Source organism: Chelonia mydas, chromosome 1 (assembly GCF_015237465.2).
Source record: "Chelonia mydas isolate rCheMyd1 chromosome 1, rCheMyd1.pri.v2, whole genome shotgun sequence".
NCBI lineage: Eukaryota > Metazoa > Chordata > Testudines > Cheloniidae > Chelonia > Chelonia mydas.
The window spans coordinates 257,253,293-257,279,196 of NC_057849.1; the positions used below are offsets into that span (position 1 = coordinate 257,253,293).

At 42.6% G+C, this 25,904-nt stretch overlaps 1 protein-coding gene across 11 annotated transcripts in view; it reads right to left on the reverse strand.

Moving 5' to 3' along the window:
* The window catches only part of MRTFA (myocardin related transcription factor A), a 172,877-nt gene extending 149,186 nt beyond the window's left edge, over positions 1-23,691 (reverse strand). For 8 of the 11 annotated variants that reach the window (XR_006289908.1, XM_037882172.2, XM_043543844.1 and 5 more), the window contains exons 1-3: positions 23,532-23,685; positions 8,352-8,413; positions 5,426-5,494 (exon numbers count right to left, since the gene is read on the reverse strand). Coding sequence is in view for 8 of the 11 variants with exons in the window: in XM_037882172.2 (XP_037738100.1) it covers positions 5,426-5,449 (24 nt within the window). In the remaining 3 variants the exon portion in view is untranslated. Of the gene's footprint in view, positions 1-5,425; positions 5,495-8,351; positions 8,414-23,531 lie in introns of all 11 variants that reach the window. The other 3 variants (XM_043543849.1, XM_043543848.1, XM_037882161.2) reach the window with 2 other exon arrangements.
* Positions 23,692-25,904: the final 2,213 nt, after the last annotated feature.

Genomic DNA, 25,904 nt, shown 5'->3' on the forward strand with positions numbered 1-25,904 from the left:
ACAACACTGCAAACACAGCACATGCACAAATAAATACTGAGAACTGGTGGCAAATTGCATACCGAGTTATTTCAGCTATGTTGTCATATATTCATCCCTCGGATCCCAGGTCATGGTCTAATCAGAACAAGCAAGGGAAAGAAGGTGGAAGCAGAAAAGACTATGAAGAAGTCAAAGGAAATCAGTGCTTGTTCTGACAAGACTCTAGTGAAGTGAAACAAGTCTGCTGCAATATGAAGTACTGTATTTGGTTTTACATCACACTTTATTTAAAATATGCCTACACCTTCCTAAGTACATTTCCTCTTTAACAGAAACATAAGTGCTACTTTCAAACAGATATGAGCAATGAGAGCAAATGGGTTACTCTAAATCCCTGACTGCATTGTATTTAATTCTTATAGAGGGTGTCTCCCTTTTGTGGAGTTCTGTTCCACATTGTGGACCACTTTACAAACAGTGACTGCAAAGGAAAAACAGCAGTCTGACAAATGCAGCAACCCAGGCTCATTGCATCTTGAGTGCCCCTGACAGTCACTGCCCCTACAAGTCTCAGGAAAAGCAGGTATTTTGCGAATACTAGGATGCAAAGACTGATGAGATTCAACCATCACCTAGGGAAGAAGAAAGTGTGGTGGTTTGTTAAAAGTTAGTTTTGTTTGACAGAATTTGGTATGGTGCTTCAAATGTTGTATGCAAAAGATGCTGAATCTTGACTTCTATAGCCAGAAGCTTGATCTTTTCAGTAGCAATCACTCATGCCACATGAACAACAAGAGCATTTTACAGTGAGCTGTCAGTTACACACATTAATATTTAGAAGATAATTAAATATTTAAAATTTTTGTTGTGCTGTCACTCTTTTTAAAAAAAATAAGAGTATTTTGCACAGAGACAAATATACAACATCATGAAGAACTGAATTGAGCCAGAAGATTGATGGAGAATCCTTACCTAAAAATAAGGAGCCAATAAGAGTTTTGGGGAATGAGAGTCTTCTGAGATTTTAACCCTATTTCCCTTTCAGTCAAGAGACTTGGGTCACAACAACTTTCCATTTAAGGACAGAAACAATTCTCTCTGGAATCAGTCAATGAAAACTGGAGTGTTGGTCATGCAGATAATGAGAAAAAAAGACAGTCCTCTCCCCCCAGGGGTTGATTATACCCCATTTTCTTCTGGGTTTTGAATGCATCAGACCACTCCAAATTCAAGAAAGACTTATCTTATGCTCAAATAAATTTGTCAGTCTCTAAGGTGCCACAAGTACTCCTTTTCTTTTTGCGGATACAGACTAACACGGCTGCTACTCTGAAATTTAGCCTATAGTAGAGGCCACACAAACAAATTTCAAGATTTGGGATCGTTACATAGGTATCAATAATATTTTTTGATAAACTTGCTGGAGACTAACATACTGCCAGAGAGAAGTGGACTACTTTCCAGGGAGGTGAGAGAGAGATCAAGTGTTCCTACAGTCTCTCTAGCCAAATACATACACACATTCATTAGAGTCCCAGTGCTGTAGATGCTCAATGCATGGACCTCCCACGGGTTTCAGTGATAGTTTCACATAGTAGGGAAGGAATTCAGTCCTTAACACTGAATATTTTAATTAATTAAAAAAACAGCAATAGCTTCCCCAATATGAAATGCCAGTAAATATTAACAGAAACCCTTCAGGACAAAACAGATTCAAAAATGGGGGGAGGTGAAAAGAGGAAGAAAGAAAAACCCACCATATGTTTTCCCACTCAAGTGACAATACTGCTATGAACAGCATTTCCCATTTTTTTCTCCTTGAAATCTGTTTGCATTTGCAGTGTTGCCAGAGTAATAGCAATTTCTATCAATTTAAGAATTGCTAAGCAACCTGGAGCAGCTAACAGCAGCAGCATGCATGTACAGCTGGGCTATTTTAGGAAGAGGTAGTCACTTTTTTTTTAAAACTTAAGAACAGCCTTCTGTTAAACGATTGTGCCAGCTGTGATCAGCCAGCCAAAAGAAGAGGTAATCTTGGAGCAGAGTGGTTTTAAGTGGATCAGGCTTTGAGATGAATGAACAGAAGGAAGAGACAGTCATGTTGTGCCCAGAGGCATCAGTGCCTCCAGATCATCACAACTCAGCAGAATAATCCAGGAGAAGGGAAATCTGAAGCAAATGGCAGCATCAGCAATATGTTAAATTGAGATACTGCTAAATAAATTCTCGTGTGTGCTCTGCTTATTATCCACAAATATCAGTGGCTAATCATAGTAAATGTAGGTTTCAGAGTAACAGCTGTGTTAGTCTGTATTCGCAAAAAGAAAAGGAGTACTTGTGGTACCTTAGAGACTAACCAATTTATTTGAGCATGAGCTTAGTAAATGTAGTGGCCAATGGTTGCTCAGCTGCTACACTACTAAGTTCTGAAATGTCTGTGTCCCCTACCCCATTAAACTTTTTTAACTTACATTGATAATTAATTGGCTAATGGTTGCCAAAGCCACAAAGGAGCAAAGAAACTGGTGAAGCTGAAGGCTGCTGGGGCAGAGAGAAGGGTAGACTGAGCCACAGAGTCTAAAATGTTTTGGAAAGATTATACAAAATTCCAAAAGCAACTGCCATTGAATATCTGATCACTTCGATAGCTCTAAGTACAGAGTCTTGTGCCAGATTGTTCAGGACTTCAGATAGTCATAGTAAAGTAAAACACAGGAAACAGTTATAAAACAAAGATCATGTGTGCACTCTATAAGGAAGCACAAGCTTGCTCAGACACCACTGGAATCCCAGCCACAGAAGAACATGGTATTTACACAAAAACAAAGGACATGAGGCTATTACAGGAATTTAACCCTGATCAGACTTTCTCCTCAATTCCAAAAATAAGAGACAGAGAAGTAAGGAAATCCTCTTTGGTTAAGAAAGTTCGGATGGGAAGCAACACTTCTGTTCCCACTTGCCTCCCCAATGTAGTATTTTACACAAATGTCTTCAGTGGAGAGTTTTTCTAAAGACATACTATACAATCTTTCAGAGCTAACTGTCCCAGTTCCTGACTGCTTCTTGGTAAAAATACCCTCCCTTGCTCTGAAGCTGCTTGAAGACAGCTATATGCATATTAATTTGAGTGAAACCAAGTCCTGGTTTCCAAGATTTCTGTTAGCCATGAAACACTGTTTAATGATCTGAAGGAGAAAGCAATTAAATATCCAAATTGTCTCCAAGAAAATCCCCCAATGGGACTTTTTGTGGCTGACAACAAATTCTGAATTTCAAACTCAGACACAGCATCCCTTAAACCAGTGGTCACCAACTGGTCGATCGCAATCAACTGGTCGATCCTAGAGGATCTCCCAGATGATCGCGATCTCCTGCAGCGCAGCGGGGCTGCTGCTAAGACAGACTTCCTGCCTGCCCCAGTCCCACGCCACTCCTGGGGGGGGCAGGGGTATCCCTCCACACACTGCTCCTGCCTCCAAGCACCGCCCCCGCAGCTCCCATTGGCCAGGAACGGGGAGCTGTGGCCAATGGAGCTGTGGGGGCAGTACCTGCAGAGAGGGGCAGCGCACATTACCATGTGCTGCCCACCCGCGCCCCCGCCAGGGACCACAGGGGCACACTGACCCCTTCTGGGAGAGGTGTGGGGCTGGGGTAGGGAGGCAGGCAGGAAGCCTGCCTTAGTGGCAGCCACGCTGCACCACCAACCGGGAGCTGCCAGAGGTAAGTGCTGCCCAGCAGGAGGCCATACCCCAACCCCCAGCCCAGAGCCCCCTCCCAGAGCCTGCATCCCAAACCCCCTCCTGCAGCCCAAACCCCAGCCCTGACCCCCCCCTGCCCAGAGCCAGCACCCCGTCCTCCACCCCAACACTGTGACCCAGCCTGTAGCCCCCTCCTGCACCCAAACTCCCTCCCAGAGCTTGCACCCCTCACCGCCTACTGCAGGGGTGGCCAACCTGTGGCTCCAGAGCCACATGCGGCTCTTCAGAAGTTAATATGCGGCTCCTTGTATAGGCACCAACTCCAGGGCTAGAGCTACAGGTGCCAACTTTCCAATGTGCTGGGAAATGCTCACCTCTCAACCCCTGGCCCTGCCACAGGCCCTGCCCCCACTCCACCCCTTCCCTCCCCCTCCCCTGAGCCTGCCGTGCCCTTGCTCCTCCCCCCACCCCAGAACCTCCTGCATGCCACAAAACAGCTGATCGGGAGGAGTCGGGAGAGAGGGGGAGGTTCTGATCAGCAGGGTTGCTGGTGGGTGGGAGGTGCTGGGAGCGGGGGAGCTGATGGGGGGCTGCTGACGTATTACTGTGTCTCTTTGGCAATGTACATTGGTAAATTCTGGCTCCTTCTCAAGCTCAGGTGGCCACCCCTGCCCCAGGCTCAGCCCAGAGCCCCCTCCCACACTGCAAACCCCTCGCTCCCAGCCCAGAGCCCACATCCCCTCCCACACTCCACCCCAGCCCGGTGAAACCGAGTGAGGGTGGGGGAGAGCGAGTGACGGAGAGAGGGGGGAACGAAGTGAGTGGGGCGAGCCTTTGGGGAAGGGGCGGGGTAGATCCTGGGTTGCCTTTAAACTCAAAAAGTGATCTTGGGCATAAAAAGGCTGGAGACCACTGACTTAAAGAAATCAGATACAAGACTATCGTAGAGGGATTGGTTAATGTTAATTTGCTAGCTCACCCACTTCTTTCAATATGTCTCCTTCCATTTCCCTCCATTCTAGCCACACTAAGTCAATGTCAATCCATGGCTTGCCCAGTAAGAGGTTCTCCAGAAGTGAAGCAATTCTCAGTCTTTCCTTTTACCTTTGGATATGAAGGAAGTTACCTCCACAAGGGTCTCCAAAATGATATAGTAAGGAAAGCATTCAGTATACTTCCACTTAGATTGCAAGTAGGCAACACATGGAGACAGGACTATTTTTCCAGTAAATTTAGGTCCGGGCAGATTGGCCTGAAGACTGACACCATAGCTGTCTATACTATAGCACAGGCAGCAGTAGTGCAAGCTTCTCACAAACTCCGCATCTCGACAGCGTGCATCATCTCTGACGTCGGGGAACTCACCTTAAGGTAAATGAGTTCAGCCTCTGCTGCAGAGAATGCCCGTGATATGATTAATTAGCGCAATTTTTTTATTATTATTATATGTAAATATAAAATTCAGACACTGGTCCTCTGGGAACAGGACTGTGATCAACTCATTTCATAAAAGCAAATGAACCATTTTCAGTTACTATCAACCATAGGCTGGATTAGACCAGTGACTCCAAGGTGAAAGGTTGTGTTTATCCCATCCCTGATTCCTTGAGTCACCATCCTCCAGGCCTTCATTTAAAAAACAAAAAACAAAACAAAAAAAACATTCTTGCAACACATGCAAACAGAAAAGTTGATAAGGAACAGATGGGTGTGGTGCCACGACTGTATCCTGCCCCAATTACCTTAAAGAGTAGGGGACAGGCCATCTTTGAAGATCACCTGAAATCTTTTCACTGTTGCCTTGAGCAAATCTGCCAATATAAGATCCAAAACAAAACATGTTGGGGCCAGCAAGGAAATAGCAAGAAATCTTATCAGACTAAAAGGTCTGAACAGCTGTTTGTTAGGGCTTAGAAGGAGAAGGAGCAAGAATGAGCATGTCTGCGTAATTGCATCAAAAACAGCATCATCTGTACAATGGCTGATAAATCCATGTAGATAAAGGCAATTCCCCCATTAGCCTTAAAAAACCCACTCTCATCCAGGACCATATTTCTAATGCTCTATAGAAATTTTCCTCAAAAAAATTCACATTCATTTTACTCAGTCCAGCAGTGATAAAGGTTTAAACAAAAGCTCATAAAAATAATTGTCAAATGACTATTTATTTCTTGAATACATGAATAGCAGGTTCAGAAATACAGACCAGAATCCCAAATATTTTCAAATACATTTCATAATCCAATGCTTATAGAAGGCATTCTGTGGCTTTCAAACTCTTCGAACATTGCAACAGAAGCCTGGGTGGACATAAAAACAAAGGACTGCGGTATTAGAAGTGTCACTTGTCACAGTTTTAGGAAACTCATGATGTGGTATTTACTAAAACTAATCCTGCTCAAAAACATGAAAATAATCTCCTTTTCCCATCAAAGTCTGTACTAAAGCCCTGCAGTGGGTGTGAGGGGAAGAATTCCTTACAATTCAAGAGCAGCAATCTATTAAACCTTGAACTGGTAAAAGTCACCAAATGAGCATCTAATCCCATTTATACACAGCGCAAATATTGTTTGTGTACAATTTACTGCCCACTTTGTGCAATATTCCTTTAAAGGTTTCAGCCATAGTATAAAATAATTTTCTCTGGCATTCTAGAGCAACCACTACCATCCAAGAGCAGAGCAAAGGGCCAGGTTTATTTCATTTACACAGGCTGGTGAGTTATTAATACAAGACCTTTACTGTGGAAAGCAGAGGATTTGGAGGAATACTAATTTACAGGTACTGAAGAGGTATATTCCCTGAAGTTTTTTTAAAATCAGACTAACCCATCTGTGTGGTCAAGAGCAGAGACTGCCAGAAGTTTTCTAGGCCCATTTACCCTCTCTAATCATGAGAATCTCTCATGATGTGGAATCCCCAGGAGTTACACCAATCTGAGTTTAACTTCCCTACCTTCCCCCTCAGTGGTCCCCAATTTGGAATCCCAGTTTCTTCAATATGGTTTTCAGCTCTCTGAATACTAACATGACATCTATTTCAATATCAAGGCCAGAATATGATACCAAATTATCCAAGATCTTTTACTCCTTTTATTTCCATTGTGACACCTGCCTACATCAACCTATGGATTTCCAGCTATTGCAACTGTCTAGGCAGTTTCATCTGCAGCAATGATCCTGGTATGCTTTAGAACAGTGGTGGGCAAACTGCAGCCCATATGGGTAATCCACTGGCGGGCCGCGAGACAATTTGTTTACATTGACCGTCCACAGGCACGGCCACCCGCAGCTCCCAGTGGCCACGGTTCGCCGTTCCTGGCCAATGGGAGCTGCAGGAAGCTGCGTAGGCCGCAGGGACGTGCAGGCCGCCGCTTCCCGCAGCTCCCATTGGCTGGGAACAGCAAACCGCAGCCACTGGGAGTTGTGGGCGTCCGTGCCTGCGGATGGTCAATGTAAAGAAACTGTCTTGCAGCCTGCCAGCGGATTACCCTGACAGGCATAACGAGGGCTTCCCACCACTCCTTTAGAACATTTTAGCATTCCACCAAGATGATTGGTTTGTTAGCCAAAGGTATTAAGGACTCAATAGGCAGGGAAATTTATTCTTCTCAACCCTAAACGTGGCCCTATCACTTGAGACCTAAGGCACACTGGTGGAGAATAAATGGGTAATAAATAATGTGGGAGAAGTTTGCACTGGTGTTGCCCATACTTTACCAGTTCTGCGGTAAAGGATTCAGCCTCCACTACAGTCAAATAGGCTGGCTCTTTTTCCCCCTCCAAAAAAAAGGAGTAATACTGAACCAGAACATTGGAGAAATCTAAAACAAGCCTTAAGCCTGGCTTTACAGCCTTCCTGTCAGTGCTCCTAGAAATGAACTAATGCTTTTCTGTCTCTTTGGACTCCACTACAGTAAACTTTTATCAAGTTAGTAACCAGGCTGTAACAGATACAGATGACTACATTTAGCCTATGGCCAAAAATGATTGTTTAACACATGGCTCCTGATCCTGAGGCCTACCCTGCATCATCCCTTCTTTTGGGCAGGTTTATATCACAAGTGCCGGGCCATAATTGAGTTCTAATATGGTAATTCTTCTGTGTAGACAGAATCACCTGGTTGTGTACAACTGAGTGAGCCAGCCTACCTACCATAAAGGTGTTCAGATACAAGCATGGTATAAGAATTTATATAGAACAGTCTCAGTACAGGAAAACATCCCATATGAACATACTGTATTTAACACACTTCTCTGTACTGAGACCAGCAGCTGAAACCGTATGGGTAGAAACAAGGTTGTTTGGACAAAACAATACAAACTGGGCTCTTCAGCAAGGTACAACTAACTTTCTTATGACTAGAAAAAATGGATGCTCTCAGTGTTAGATGTAACTACAACAGAATGTCAAAGTCTGTTTACACTTGACATGGTAATGGTACTAGTATAGCTGTGTCCTGTGTTTTTCTCTCTTCTGGGAAGCTGTCAGGTCTCATGTCTATATGGATTTCCAAAATTCCATCTTCAGTGGAGTAGGGCAATGACAGTGACCATCAGTGCCAACAAAGCAACGGTAAATTTAAAGATATAGTACAAAAGAGCAAATAGGTTTGAAAACAAAGGTATAAGACTGGAGAGGGTAGAGGGGAAATATGTTTATACATACCTTGCTTACAGTTCCCACAAACACACACAGTTTGGTTCCATGCCAGCAGCAACCTCTGATCACTGAAAAGGGAAAAAACGAACACAAATTCAAGGCTCTTCATACACAAAACAGCCTACATTCTGTTTTAGCATGAGACAGAGTTCCTCCCAGAGGGTTTTTTGTCACTACCTTTAAGTATTTTGGTACACACATTGACAAAAGTAGGACTGAAACAGGTAAATACCACCTACCATTTTGGCAGTTGCACCCTTAGCACTGCCGAAGTATCACTTCTAGTTCAGTTTTGTTGATCTTTCTGTTCCAAGGACCACACTGTCTTGAGACCTTGAGTGCCAACAATATTCAGTACACAAGTTGCCTGTCCCTCAACCAGTCAAGCCCTAAACATAGAATGAGGAATCTGGGAGAACATGATGACTAGTTTATTTCTTCATGTTACCCATCCAAACAGAAGAGAAGACAAAAGCAGCATACATGGCATGACTTTGCCAAGATTGCAACAGAAATCTTATATTTCTGCAGACTTTTTCTTGAAACCTTATGTGAGATGTTGAGTTAAACATGTGAGCGTTAAAAACCCCTATTTTTGCTTGGTGCCATAGACTGAACATGAACATACGGCAGAAACACTAACTAAGGCGGACCAGAAACTAAGGTTAGTCATTATTTCAGATCCTCCTTAAAGCCTGCCATCCTAATGAGAAGACAGTAAGGATGGAAACAGGTTTCCAACCACTAACTGTGGGCTCTCCTCACTCACATCCATCCTCCATACATATAACTTTCATAATAAAATGATGAGTAGCCATACAAAGGACTCAGGCTACATCTACACTACAGCCGGGATCAATGCTCTGAGATCAATCCACTGGCAGCCAATTTAGCGGGTCTAATGTAGACCCACCAAATCGACAGCAGATCGCTCTCCAGTCAACCCATGTACTCTACCCCCAACGAGAAGAGTAAGGTAAGTCGACGGGAGACTTACGTTATTCACATCGCTGGAGTTGCATAGCGTAGGTTGACTTACCGCAGTAGTGTAGACATAGCCTCAGATACAAAACTTTATTCTGCTTTCTACTCCAAAATACATTTCTGTTCATAGTAAGGGCTAGAAAAACATCACCACCACCACACTAAAGAGGTGGAAGGAATGACTGCAGTCATTCCTTATCATCACATCATCTCTGGAAAAAAAAACAGCCTCTGCTTCTCACTGTACAGGCTTCAGACCTGACAGTCCTGGAACCATTATGAAGTAACAGAGCAAGGCTGAAAAACGTAGGGAATGTGCAACAGAAAATATTATGAGCAACAGAAGGGATAGGGTCAAGAGGACTGAAGAAACATGTGACCCACACTTAGGTGCTTGGACAGTTACGAGACAGGCCCAAACTTTAAAAAAAAACAAAACTCACTCCACCGCATAAAAGCAGAGAAGAGAAAGACATGTCCAAGGCAACTGCAAAATTATAAATTTGTTAGAAAGAATTCCACTTCTACCTGGCCAACTACTGTCCTGGAGGCAGCACACTGCAAGGTGGTTAAACTATTACCACACTAATCTAAATTGATGCAAATATTAAACTTGAAGATCTTGCCATTTTAAGATCTTCAGACAGAATTTGAACTGTCATTGTGAAAAACATTTCTATCCTTCACATGAACTCCGTATACTGTAGCACTGTCCAGCCTTGCCAGCCAAATCAGCCAAGATGGCCCCCACTCCGTACAACATTCACCTCAATGAGTTATTAATTTCTAGACCTACTTCTGACCATTTAAATATCAACACAAAATGCCTGCTTATGAAAATGGACACGTAGCAGAAGTCAAGACATCTTTTTAGAAAGATTTTGACAAATTCACAGGATTGTACTTACAACCCAACAAAGGAGGGGGAGAGAATATATATGCTGGTCTCACATCCACACTGCACCTCCGCCATTGCTAGCACTGGTGAGGCTACCCTGACAAACAGATCCTAATTTTCCTAGGCTAGGGAAGGCTAAAAAAATTATTCCTGAAGACTCAAAACACCTTGGAAAGTCTCCTAAACACAAAGGTAGAGAATGATATAAGACAAAATTTAGTCTCTCACTTTGCTGCATAAAAAGCCTTGTTATCTACTGATTTCTTAAGATGATTCTGCTAGACTTCCTTACATTATTTATGGAGATTGTGCCCTAAAAACTGGATAATGGAAAGCTCTGAAGAACATTCATGCGTGTGCATTTCCTGAGATTTTTTTTATTTCCAACATATTGTACTGATAACTCTTATTTACAACTCCCTACTCCATTTGCAATCTCCCTTTTTCTTTTACCAGTAGACTGTAAGTCACCTCTAGAGCAACTCCACTTACATGAAAATTGAGAGGAGCTGGTGAGGCCTTTCAGCTAAACTACTGCTGGCCTGTCAATTTTTGGTCACTGGGTAACACTTAACATGTCCTTTTTTGATTTTAAGAGCCTGAAGAGAAGAAGCAATGGGAAAAGATTTTCAGCGTCTCAGTCACAGAGCAAAGATTAATCTGATAACTGTTAATTATTGATGGAGAATATTTTAATTAGATTGCCTTTACTGCCTGCCTCTGCCAGGACATGGTCAAAAAGTACGTACTTTTCCACTCCTTTTTGCCTGTAAATATAAGAAACCACTGCAGGCAAAATTCTACCACCTAAGTTTTTCAGAAGAAAAAAAGGAGTGTCATCATCTTTAAGAAATGCAGACGTCTCATCTTGCTAATAAACCTTCTTCATCCAATGGAAATGTTTATACACCACTGTTTACATGTTCAGGCCAAACTGCTGCTACTCCAGTGATTACAATAGGTTATTTGCCTTTGCTGGTGACTCGGAACTTGGGAGTGGCTGAACAGCATGGAAATTTACCAACTGGCACAAGTCTCTGATCTGAATGTGGCAACTGAGGTTCTATTCTAAAAAAGGGAGAGAGACTAAGACGGAGAATATCTTATTGCCCTTATATAAATCCATGGTACGCCCACATCTTGAATACTGCGTTCAGATGTGGTCTCCTCATCTCAAAAAAGATATACTGGCATTGGAAAAGGTTCAGAGAAGGGCAACTAAAATGATTAGAGGTTTGGAATGGGTCCCATATGAGGACAGATTAAAGAGGCTAGGACTTTTCATTTTGGAAAAGAGGAGACTCAGGGGGGATATGATAGAGGTCTATAAAATCACGAGCGATGTGGAGAAAGTGAATAAGGAAAAGTTATTTACTTGTTCTCATAATATAAGAACTAGGGACCACCAAATGAAATTAATGGGCAGCAGGTTTAAAACAAATCACTCGATCATTACCTGTTAGGTTTACTCCCTCTGGGGCACCTGGCATTGACCACTGTCGGCTGACAGAATACTGGGCTGGATGGACCTTTGGTCTGACCTAGTATGGCCATTCTTATGTTCTTATGTACCCAATTGTTCCTGCGCCAAACTGCCTTTCAGATTGAACCTATATCTTTTAAAAGCCTTTACATGAATTGTTCTGGTGATCAGTACCAGATGGACAGTCACAGAAATAGTAGAAAAGGTAGAGCACAAGGACTCAGTACATACTCCTCCTCCTCCTCTACTTCCAGGCACAAAAGTGCAGGAACCCCAACTTAGGTATGTTTTCACTGCAGAGTTAACCTGAGTTATCCAAACTCAAGTTTCAGAGTAGCAGCCGTGTTAGTCTGTATTCGCAAAAAGAAAAGGAGTAGTACAGCTCACTTCATCGGATGCATTCAGTGGATGAAGTGAGCTGTAGCTCACGAAAGCTTATGCTCAAATAAATTGGTTAGTCTCTAAGGTTCCACAAGTACTCCTTTTCTTTTTATCTAAACTCAAGTTATTCCTCTTGACTTAGCCCAGCTCAAGTGAGAGCAGACACCTCAAAACTACACTCAAGCTGCTGTGCCCACACTGGCACTGATTTGTGTGGAACAGACTTCTGGGGGCATAGCCCAGGGTTCCATTTACTTACAGTAAGCTTAGCCACTTTATAAATTCTTTCCCACTGAATTGTGGGAGAATTTGCCAATCCTTTCTATCCACATGGTGGGGGGAACTGTGGAAAGGCACTGTAAGATTAGTGCCACTTGAGTGGTGCTAGCCTGCATCCACATTTCAGTCATCATGTTAGCAACTGACCGGTTCTACTAATTTGAGTTTTAGCCTATTCCCCCTGATGGGTCAGCCAACTGGAGTTGAAAGCACAACTACACTCAGGTTAAGGGTTGTATGTGGATGGGACTCAGGTCAACTTTGCAGTAAAGACTTAAAAGAACAAGCACAGAATTCATTCTTCATCTATCAGTTCTTAGTCACTCATCCCTTTCATCAACCGGGATGAAAAAAAGAATTAAATGAGATTACAGCAATTTGTGATGTGGACTCCCGTCCCGCCATAACATGAACAAAAAGCAAACCTAATTTCACACAGTACCATGCACAAAACCAAGACTAGCTTTCCAATTTTGATTTCTTGCTCCCCTAAACTAGAAAGTGGTGCTGTGGAGCCAGCACATTCAACTCCCTCCTTAGATTGTGGGGAAATGGAGTTCTTTGCATCTCTCCACACCAATCTTTACTAGCAACTGATATTTCAGTTGCACAGCTGCCCCTCCTCACACCTGCTGTCTTCCCTGCAGCTGTGCAATCCCTACTTTATGAGCAGCCTCAGGCTTGCTGCCCAATTGAACTGTATCTGAGCCCACTAACACTGTAAATTATCGCAACTCAATCCATAAGTAAGATAAATTCCCAGCTAATAAACTAGTAAAATCAGCCACAGAGGGTGTGATACAGAGGTCCTTTGGTGCCAGTTGGGAACGGGTTCACTAGTCTATATCACCAAGCTCCTATCTGGTCTGATAAACTCACTAGACAACAAAACACTGCTTTCTCAGTAATTACCCAAAAAGTGTTTTATAAGATATTAAACGAAAGCCAATGAGACACTAGCCATTAATATCACTGTGAAATGTACCTTCTGACACTATATAAAGAAGCATATATATACACACTGAAATTATGTTTTAAAGTCTATAACAAGGCAGAGTGAACAAACAGGTCTTCTGCCAGATATAAGCATAGCTATTCACTTATCCCGGTCTTTGATGTAAATTAAGCATGGTATAGCCAACACAATGGAAGTCCAATTTGCACAGGAAGACAACGGGAAAAATGGTTGACAGGAATCTGTGAAACCAACAGTGGGGGAAGCACATTGAACAAGCAACATGGGAGAAGAGTCTTATCTGGGGGTGCACTTCAAAAGGGACATTTCAACAGTTTACTGGACCATATGAGGAAAGGGAAATGACCCCTTTCTTATCCTTCAATGAGGAAGTCAAAAGGACAGTGCTTTTTGCATTCATGAAAGTTTGATCTGGTCATGTGGGCTAGTGACGCTGGGAGATTGCTCTCGGTGAGAAATTGCTTTAGACAAAAATTTAGCCTGTCAGAATTAAGTTTAAACTCTAAGAAACATGTTATTCCTTTTGTTTTACTTGTAATCTGTTGTTCTTGCTCACTATCTCTTAAAAATCTTAATCTTTATAAATAAACATAAGTGTTTTCATTATAAGTAGATTCCAGTGTTGTGTTATCATAAAGGATATGGTCCTGAGTTGTGCCAGTCAAACTGTGTGTGTACACTGTCTCTTCGGAGACAGCTTCCCTGGTTATTTCTGAGAGTTTCTAGTGTCTGGCTGGATACTACAGAGGGGGATGGCTTTCAGAGGAGCACAGAGGTCTGCAGAGATCTGGAAGTCAGTGCTTGTCTGTGGCCAGAAGCTGTTGGTTTCAGGGTGCTGAGATACAGCAGGTAAAACTGCTTTGCATTAAGGGCAGGTGGTGGTGGTGAAGTACTTCAAAACCCTAAGTACCTGTGGGGAGCATCACAGAGAGCAGAGCATCACTCCCTAACATTCTCTCAGATTTTATGGGTTAAACCAATCCTGGGAACTTCTAAATCCTTCTATATCATTTGTCACCCTGCACTTGCATGCTGTCCCCCACATATTTCCCACTGTTCGGTTTTTGAGAACATGGGCTCTCACATGCAAATCTAATCCTTACCTGCTGCTTTTATAAACTAAATTAGAAAATGGAGCTGCTGGAGATTGCAAGATTTTAAAAGCTGTGACACTGAAGAGATTACAATCTGTTCCACATCTGTGTAGGAATGAGATTTTATCCCAACATTTCTAAAGAAAACAAACCCTCCTGTTTAGCATTTATATAAAATGGGTTAGAAAAATTAAGGCTATCAGTCCCAAGCAAAGTCAGCAAATGGTACAACTAAACCAACCTGAATTCTGGCAGACTGCCAGAATTAGAGTCTTCACCCTCTTACACAGCTACTATTCTCGGTCATATTCTAACATACATAATATACAGTTATACACAGACTATATCTTTGGGCCAATGCACTAACAGGGCACAAAGCAAATAGTTCATTATACTCACTCTCACACTAGCTCCTGCTGTGGAAAATCTCTCCACTAATACTACATCCCTGAAATTTATTTATTCTTAACAGATTAGGAACTGTTCCTAATATATGACAGAAAATTGGCTCCCCTTTGGACTGCGCATAGCAGAGGAAGAAAATGTGGGAGACCAAGTGTGATGACAGAAAAGGAACACTTTTCGTCAATAAGAAAGTGAACTGTCTATTCTGTGGCCAAAACCATACTAGTATTAGGCCTCAGTCCATAATAATAAAATATTAATACTTTCATAGTGATTTTCATCTTTGAGATACTTTACAAGTATTAATCTTTAATGGCCAACAGGAGAGAAAGAATTCTCCATTTAAGGAAACTGAGAATTAGAGGTTAAATAATTTGTCCAATTCCATAAATGCTGTCAGTGACAGCCAGAACCAGAAGTTTGGAGCACCTGGCTCCCAGTCCTATGTTCAATTCACACCTATATTCACCTTATCAAAAATTCACAAAAATCACCACATTGGTGGTTTACTTAAGTGTGGTTTGCGAACAGAGATGACTTTGGGGCTACCAAGTACATGCTACACATCCAGATTACAAAGTGATGCATTCCTTATCCTGCTCTTTGCCTGCCCAAGAAGAGAAAAGTCAAATGCGTGTGACTTCTATATGCAGTTCAAAACAATCTCCTCACGTTTCACTTCCTCCCTCTGATTAAATTAATTGTGCACCTGAGGTCTCCGGCTAAAAGGGTTTTCATGGCCCACAATTATTTGAATGCTATGGAAGAGGAAGCTACATGCCTTTCCTATTACGAAGGGAGGACCAAACTGAAAGAGAAGGCTTGCCTATGAACAAGACTAAATGAAACAGGACTAGAATTCCACCTGAGAGGCAGGACATAACAGTACTTTACAAACAGACCAAAAGGAAACCCCCAATTAGCAACTCATAATTCAGTTTCTAAGCTTTAAAAAGAGTATGTTAATTTTTAAAAGATTTATATAAAAATTCAACTAACTAATCTGACAATGCCTGAAACTACAGAGGTGGTGTAATGATAGTATGAAGCACAGAAGAAAAGAGTATTATACAGATTATATCCATTACTTTTGATTTCTTAAATATAAAACTGAACCTATGATACAAAATAGAAGATAACATTTCCAAAGACAAATTAAGTGACCAAAAATAAGTTTGTCTCAAAACAGAAATTGATATGGATCAATAATGGGGCTGAAGAGGATGAACTACTGTTACTGCCATTGTTTCTCACTGCCAAAAACATGATATCATGGCAGAAGGAAGGCTCCCATATAAAGAATGCATGTCATTTCTTTCCTTCAAGGACACACTGCTGATCCAACGTGCACTTAAAAATCTCAAGAGAAGCAACAGACCAGCACCTCAGACAGGAGGCTGCAAATTAAAACTGTTCTCATCCCACTCCCATTCATTTCCTCTAAAGGAGCTGAACTCCAAAGTGGATGGGGGTGGGGAAGGGCAATGTACATATGTAATTAACCATATGTTCTCTTCCTGAAGTGCAGAATGGTACTAGCTGAAGGTAGCCAGAAAATAAAATTCACCAAAGTGGCTGGCTGAGCAGATAATCATCCATTTCATATGCCAGTTTTAGTTTTCAGTTTCAGATCAGATACACTCATCAATGCACCTCAGCACTGAGTTCAGCATGAAACAATTACATTTCACTTGCCTGGAGGAAGGATTTGGTAGTTCCAGACTGATTAACAAATTAATTTTCCTAGCATATAACACTACCACCTCCTCCTCTTCAATCTCCCAGAAGAAGATCTGACCATCACCCCAACTTTGCTAAATAAAAATCCTTAAAGGAAGAATACTGTGTAATACATAGGACTTACTGAACATTAGATCTAGTTACAAGTAAATCACCAGTATTTTTCAAAAGGCATCTTACACATAATAGTGAATTATTAAGAATGGAGCAGCTATCGAGACAGTCTTATGACAGCATGAGAGGCTGAAGACTCACCAAAGTTGCTATACCTTGTATTTGAGTATATTTGGGTAGAAAGCATATATGAAACCACTTTCATACACATCAGATTCACTTAGTAAACTAGAGATACATTTTTAACAGGTATAATGAAACTTTCTTATAGCGAAGCAATTAATCCCCTTCTCTCCCTCACCCCAGAATTTCAATTTAAGCAGCATGGAATTCCTCTCCAGAAAAAGATGGGGCAACAGAGTGGAAATCCAGGCTATGAGCTGCCTCTCATTCTGGTCCCACTGGCCAGGAGAGAGTGAGTGCTGGCCCATAAGTTACAGGGCTTTGCTGATGCTTAAAGCCAGTCCCGGCGAAGGGTCACTGCAACTTGTATAATTTTTCAAAACACTGAACAATGTGGAAATTTTGTTTTCCTATATTCATATATTTTAAGGCCAGAAAGGACTATTATGATTGTTTACTCTGACATCTCGCACAATACAGGCCACAGAATTTCAACCAGTTTTGCGTCACTATAGATTTACTAGATACAATTTAGTTTTAAGCAGGTTCCACTGTATTTCTAAAAACATTTCAGGTATTTAATATAATGAAACTTGTCTGAATCAACCACTCAAGGGACTGACAAATCCTTAACTTATTGGAGATAGTTTTCTATTACAGGTGCAGCAGAGTTGTACTCAGGGTATCAGTGAATATTCTGGGGTAGTCTCTTGACTGAATATTCTCATAAAGGTGGTCTCTTGTATAGGTGTCACTACAGAACAATTCTCAAATATATTCATAGTGTGGACCATTTATTAAGAGAGCACCCCTCTGTTGCACACCTCCTCTCCCAGCCACGCAATTCCAAACTTCCCTGTGAAAGTTAGAGACTGATGTAATGAAAACAATGTTAGCATAGTATTAATGAAACAGGATGGAAAAAATCCCTTTAATGAATGGGAACAGTTGCTGAGTTACATTTCCTACCCCCCACTCTCTATTTGGGCTGCTTATTTCCTCTATCTGGATGTAGGACTTCACTTTTATTGGGGCCAGTCACCTTTTGTTGCTTACAGCTCCCATGACTCTAAACTCCGTAACTGTCTGTAGTCTGCTTTGGTTTTCCTGTACATCTATTATCCCTGCAATTGAGGGTAATCTGCAATATGATCAGAGATCAGTGCTAAGAGAAATCAAGAAGTCACATTTTCCTTGAAAAGCAAGGATGACTAACTGGGGGAAGATGCAACATTCCTGTTAGGATTTAGGGATAGAAGGGTCAGTGTAAAATACAGATTTTTATGGAATGAACACAAGCAAAATGCACTAAGAGCCAAAGCATCCCCCTGCTTTACAATCAAAAGCAAGTATCAATCTTTGAATCTAAGGATCTCTTGTTACTTCATATTTAAGGGGAGAAGCTGCCATATCACTGTTATCATGATACTTTCAGACAACACTCACTCCCCACATACACACACTGCCTGAATACCATTTCTTTCTGTGTGTCATATCTGACAAACTGTTTGTCTCTAAAAAAAAGGTGTTGCCAACTTTCCCAAATCATAAAAAAAAAATGATCTGTCCAAGCTGAACTGATATTAACACAACTACTGATTCAACCCACTAGAGCAGAGACAGATTATCTACATATATTTTATTTGCTGAAGGAAAACTGTTGCAAAGGCAGCAATAATTAGAAATTAAAATGTCCTTTTTTTCCTGACAATTCAGATGCCACAAATATTATGAAAGGGAATGAAAGGAGGTAGATGAGGCCCTTTCTCAGCAAGTTACTAATGGCGGACAGAGATACCAAGTTCTCCTTTTTCTCCCAAGATTATGTGGCATTTATTTTCAAGTGTGATCAGGTTTTTCCTCCTCCTTTCAGCAGGAGTGTGTAAAGAACAGAAACAGGAGTTTAGAGTCAACTTGCAGTTACACTGCTATTTTCTATCTTCACTTTGGTGTCCTAGCCTAGACCACAACTGCTAGCTAATATAATTCCAGACAGTATGAATAGGTCAGACTCCCTTAAACTATTCCTTAATCAGCAGGAATGAGATACTATTACAATGGATTCCATTCTGCCACTCCCTCAAGTGCACTGCACCTGAAGCACTCCTACAACATGAATTATGGAAAAGCAGCATCACTTGCCCCATAACCTCAGCCGTGCAGAACACAATGCCATCCACAGCCTCAGAAACAACTCTGACATCATAATCAAAAAGGCTGACAAAGGAGGTGCTGTTGTCATCATGAATAGGTCAGAATATGAACAAGAGGCTGCTAGGCAGCTCTCCAACACCACTTTCTACAAACCATTACCCTCTGATCCCACTGAGGGTTACCAAAAGAAACTATACCATTTGCTCAAGAAACTCCCTGAAAAAGCACAAGAACAAATCCACACACACACACCCCTGGAACCCCGACCTGCGGTATTCTATCTGCTACCCAAGATCCATAAACCTGGAAATCCTGGAAGCCCCATCATCTCAGGCATTGGCACCCTGATAGCAGGAATGTCTGGCTATGTAGACTCCCTCCTCAGGCCCTAAGTGACCAGCACTCCCAGCTATCTTCGAGACACCACTGACTTCCTGAGGAAACTACAATCCATCAGTGATCTTCCTGAAAACACCATCCTAGCCACTATGGATGTAGAAGCCCTCTACACCAACATTCCACACAAAGATGGACTACAAGCCGTCAAGAACACTATCCCCGATAATGTCACGGCTAACCTGGTGGCTGAACTTTGTGACTTTCTCCTCACCCATAACCATTTCACATTTGGGGACAATGTATACCTTCAAATCAGCAGCACTGCCTTGGGTACCTGCATTGCCCCACAGTATGCCAACATTTTTATGGCTGACTAAGAACAATGCTTCCTCAGCCCTCGTCCCCTACTTTACTTGCGCTACATTGATGACATCTTCATCATTTGGACCCATGGAAAAGAAGCTCTTGAGGAATTCCACCATGATTTCAACAATTTCCATCCCACCATCAACCTCAGCCTGGACCAGTCCACACAAGAAATCCAATTCCTGGACACTACGCTGCTAATAAGCGATGGTCACATAAACACCACCCTATACCGGAAACCTACTGACCGCTATACTTACCTACATGCCTCCAGCTTTCATCCAGACCACACCACACGATCCATTGTCTACAGCCAAGCTCTACGATACAACCGCATTTGCTCCAACCCCTCACGCAGAGACAAACACCTACAAGATCTCTATCAAGCGTTCTTACAATACCTACCTGCTGAAATGAAGAAACAGATTGAGAGAGCCAGAACAGTACCCAGAAGTTACCTACTACTGGACAGGCCCAACAAAGAAAATAACAGAACGCCACTAGCCATCACCTTCAGCCCCCAACTAAAACCTCTCCAAAGCATCATCAAGGATCTACAACCTATCCTGAAGGATGACCCATCACTCTCACAGATCTTGGGACACAGGCCAGTCCTTGCTTACAGACAGCCCCCCAACCTGAAGCAAATACTCACCAGCAACCACACAAAAGAACCACTAACCCAGGAACCTATGCTTGCAACAAAGCCCATTGCCAACTGCGTCCACATATCTATTCAGGGGACACCATCATAGAGCCTAATCACATCAGCCACACTATCAGAGGCTCGTTCACCTGCACATCCACCAATGTGATATATGCCATCATGTGCCAGCAATGCCCCTCTGCCATGTACCTTGGCTAAACTGGACAGTCTCTACGTAAAAGAATAAATGGACACAAATCAGACGTCAAGAATTATAACATTCAAAAACCAGTTGGAGAACACTTCAATCTCTTTGGTCACTCAATTACAGACCTAAAAGTTGCAATTCTTCAACACCAAAACTTCAAAAACAGACTCCAAGGATAGACTGCTGAATTGGAATTAATTTGCAAACTAGATACAATTAACTTAGGCTTGAATAAAGACTGGAAGTGGATGGGTCATTACACAAAGTAAAACTATTTCCCCATGTTTATTCCCCCCACGCCCCACTGTTCCTCAGATGTTCTTGTCAACTGCTGGAAATTGCCCACCTTGATTATCACTACAAAAGGTTCTCCCTCCTCCCCCCCCCCCCCCCCCCCCCCCCCCGCTGGTAATAGCTCACCTTACCTGATCACTCTCGTTACAGTGTGTATGGTAACACCCATTGTTTCATGTTCTCTGTGTATATAAATCTCCCCACTGTATTTTCCACTGAATGCATCCGATAAAGTGAGCTGTCGCTCACGAAAGCTTATGCTCAAATAAATTTGTTAGTCTCTGAGGTGCCATAAGTCCTCCTTTTCTTTTTATGAATTATAACAATGCTTTAACAAATGGTCCACTTCCCTGATCAATGCTTTAGATACAAGAAACAAGATACACTTTGGAACTGATGCTGCAGAGTTCACTTATACATATTTCTGAAGGTCAACACACCTTTCAGAATTACTCAGTTAAGAAACCGCACTTTTGAGAAGTTAAAAGATAGAATAGCAAGGTAAGCTTATTATAAAGGTGAAATACAAAGGTACAATAAAGATTGAATTTATCTCGTGTGTATTAAATCCTGCCAAAAGCCATGCGGGGGGCGGGGAGGAGCTAGCCAAAAATATTTAATTTAACATTTTTAAGTTCTTTCCTCAGCATCCTTTAATCCTGTCACTTTTTTGTTCACTGAAGATAGTTCTGAAAGCATCATTCTATGACATCACAGGTACCAGAAATCTTATTGCAATGATGCATTCAAGGACATTTGCACACACCAAAAGTGACATGTTTCAGAGTAGCAGCCGTGTTCGTCTGTATCCGCAAAAAGAACAGGAGGACTTGTGGCACCATAGAGACTAACAAATTTATTTGAGCATAAGCTTTCATGGGCCACAGCCCACTTCAGACATGCACATTTCAAAGTGAAAACAATTAAGGCTTAGCTAATATTTATTTCTTAATGTCCCCTTCAGCATGCTTGGTGGAGGTAGTAAGTATAGACGTTTGTGCTTAGGTAGCTTTGCAATTTAAATTTTGTGTTATAGTCCATAGCAAAGTACACAGTAAAAGTCCCCCATGTTCTGCAGCAACTTTCTCATCAAAATCTTATGGTGCACTGAATATCTGTTGGCTCACCTAAAGACAAAATGCTCTGTAAAAGATCTATAAAATAGTTTTAAACGTAAGTACTTTGCAACCCTTCACAACACATTTCTTGTTTAGCACAGGCTGAGATGCAATTGCAAATGCACTGCTACTTAAGCTATACAAGCATGATGAAGGAAAGGAAATCTTATCACTGCAATAAGATTTCTGGTACCTGTGATGTCATTGAATGATGCTTTCAGAACTATCTTCAGTGAACAAAAAAGTGACAGGATTAAAGGATGCTGAGGAAAGAACTTAAAAATGTTAAATTAAATATTTTTGGCTGTAAACACGAGCAAATCCAAAACCTTTCGCTCAGCCCACTCTAGGTTTAGCATCGGTAGAACAGAAACATGACAAGACCACGTCAGCTAAAAGTTTGCATGATGCAGTAGGGAACACACAGATATCACGCACAAAGGTCTTTGCTATATGTTTTGCTCACAAACATGATTTGCAATACTTGTTGCACCACCAGTACACACTAATGCAAAAAATCAGTTTTCACATATGATCATTCTGCCTACGTCAGAACATACAAGTATTTCTCATGCAAGATTCTAGGGTTACACAGGTGAAGAACTGGGAGTCTTCTAGGTAGCTCCTGATCCACCACGGCATTCGAGTTCCTTTAAATATGCATTACCCACCCAGCGAAAATCCAAGGCCTCAGCTAGGAATAGGGTACACATCACTGAGGAAACTAACCCAATGCAGGCGCAGACAGCATGGGGGACTTGCTGCTGCACCCACCATAATATAAACACAACCCCCAGGATTGTAAATAATATGAGGAAACAGTTGCTAAATATTAAGTGGGGAGTACAGAGAAGGAAAGGGAAAGATACAGCAGGTCATTACAGGAGGGGCTGGGGCAGCGCGGGGGATTCAGCACTTCAGGTGTCTCAGGGAGGCAATTCTGCAGCTCGCTGGAAGGGGGCTCATGAGGGGTGACGTATTTCACGGGCAGACTCATAGAATGAGGAGGTGTTTCATTAGAGCAGAGAGGGAGGAGCAGGAGGAAATGAGGTGTCTCAACGGGGGGGGCTCACGAGGATGAGGTAATGAGAGATGAGAGGTTATTCTGGGGGGGCGGAAGAGGTTTCTCAGAGGTGAAGTGTCTCTCGGGGGGGGGGGAGGGCTCAGAAGGGAACGAGGAATCTCACTGGGGCCCTGGCTGAAGAGGGGAGAACGAGGGGTCTCAACTGGGGCGGGCTGGCAACAAAACATCTCCCTGGGGGGGGGGGGGGGGGGGGGGGGAGCTCATGGAGGGGCCTCTCCAGGGTCGGGGGCTGGGTGTCTCCCTGCGCTGCGGGATACGGGGTGTCTCCCCGGGGCAGTGAGTGCGGAGGGAAAGGCGCCGCCGGCAGCGAGCAGGGGCCCGGTCTCGGTGGGGGGAGGGGGGGCGTGCCGGGGGCGCAGAACCATCCGCGGCGCTAATAGGCGGGGAGCGGGCCCCAGGGTCTCCGAGGAGGGGCGGATCCCTCCCCCTTACACGGAGGGACCCTGCAGCGAAGGGGGGGGGGGTCTCGGTTCTCTCAGAGGCCTGAGCCTCCCACGCACCTGGTCACGACTCCATCCCGGCTTCGGCATCGCCTCGTCCCCTTCCGGAGCCGGCCCCCGAGAATAAACTTCCCCGAACTGTTGGTAACCCTGCCTCGCCGCCGCCGGCTCCCTCAGCCACGGAAACTGCCCCGCCCCCACCCGCTCCTTGGCTAGATGATTGACAGCTCCTGTTGCCAATCGGCATACTCGGAGCTAGTTGAGTGTCACGAATGCCAACCAGTGGCTGTCGAGCGGCCTAGGAAGCTAACGGACATGAATGGGCAGGGCGAGAGGGGATGGGGCGGAAATACTTGTGACTGTCTTGTAAAGCAGCCAATTAGAAGATAGAAATCATGTCCTCGGCAGTAGGCGAGGTTAGAGTGTTTAGTTCCCTGGGGAACGGAGGAGACGTCTGGACTCTTAAAGGGACAGTACCCATGAGGCCTCAAACTTCCCTGGAACTCCCTCCGTGTGCCCGGGCGCCGGGGCACCTGCCATGGGCGGCCCTTACCCAAGGGAGGGCGGCACGATCAGTGCGGCAATGGAAATCTCGTTTCACCGACACTGCAGGCCCAGAAAAGAGACATCCCAAAATACTGGGTCAGCAACTTAGTATAAATCTGTGCCGAGAGCCCAGCACGAGGACAGCAGGGGAGCTGCCGGGCAGGAGTGAGGATCCATCTTTCCTCCACTCTGTAGAAAACATTTTTTCACCTGTCAAGTACCATCTTTAGACTTGGCAAAATTAAATAGAGATTATTAAAAAATAATTTGAAAATATCAATTTTATTTTAAGCTTTTTTATTTTTATCCATTTAAACTTTCACAGTTGCAGGAATTTATGTGAGGGGGTCAGACAATAATTGTTCAATTACAGTAGAAATTGAGATTCAAAAAGCTAAAGCTTTATAACCTAACACACAAGTTGTCAGCATCATGTCAAAATATACAAAATAAATAGCCTTAAATCAAACTCTGCTAAGTTCAAAAGCGGTGTTTTTTGTTCTTTGCCTAGCTGTACATTTCAATCATCATCTGTGGAAATACTGTTTCATTATTGGTTGTGTGTTTGCTGAAATCAACATTTACCAATAAAAATGGAATCTTTCCAAACCTAACCATATTGAATTTCATGGTCTGTGTGTATAAAAATATCCTCACTGCATTTTCCACTTTTATGCATCCGATGAAGTGAGCTGTAGCTCATGAAAGCTTATGCTCAAATAAATTGGTTAGTCTCTAAGGTGCCACAAGTACTCCTGTTCTTTTTGCGAATACAGACTAACACGGCTGCTACTCTGAAACCTGTCATATTGAATTGCAGATAGTCTACGACCTCTAGTGGTTAAGGTTTACAACTCTGTCTCAGACGCAAATACAGCTACCAAGAAAGGAAATCCAAGCATGTAATGATTTGATGTAAAGACCCAGTAATGATTTGATGTAAATACCCAGTAATGATTTGCTGAGACAAAGGGTATGTTTGCCCTGTAAATATACCTAATGCAGAGCAACAGCATTTTACTTTAGTAAGAGTCATTTGAACTACTTATACCTATTACTGGATTCTAAATTAACTAAAGAACCTGGACATCATTATGGACAGCTCAAAGAAAACTTCCACTCAGTGTGAAGTGGTGGTCAAGAAATCAAACAAAATGCTATGATGCATAAAGAATGGGATAGAATATAATACAGGGATATTCTAAAACCGTTATATAAATAACTGGGACATCTGGAATACTGTATTCAGTTCTGGTCATCCTATCTCAAAAAAGATATTGCAGAAGGGGGGGGGAGTCCAGAAACTAGGGATTAAAATGCTTATTGTCATGGAACACCTTTCATATGATGAGAGACTGAAAAGTATTGGGACTTTTTACCTGAGAGAGTAATCAAATAAAATGGGACATGAAGGAGGTATAAAATAATGAATGGTATAAAGAAGGTAAATTGGGCATTCCTATTTACCTTCTCATAATACAGGAATGAGGGGACACTGTACAAATGAAAGGTAACAAATATACAAATGATAGAAGAAAACATTTACGCAATGCAAAATTAACCCACGGAGCTCATTGTAATTAATGTAATAATCCAAAAAGTGGGAGTATTCGCAAGAATTGTAGCCTGGTGCTACACAAACTTTACCTTACCCCAAAGCCCAATCCTGACGCACCCAATTTGCTTGCTGAGGATCCAGTTCAGCTTTAGCTACGCAAATAATCCAGACAAAGTAATTCTACTCTTAAATCCTGTGACAGGGTTAGTTCCCTCACTTAATTTAGTGAAAAGAGAAAAGTTTAATGAGTTGAAATATACCCAAGGATGAAAGCATTCTTAGGGAGTTGAAGGTTTAATGACAGGTTAGGAATACTTATTTCTCTCTTT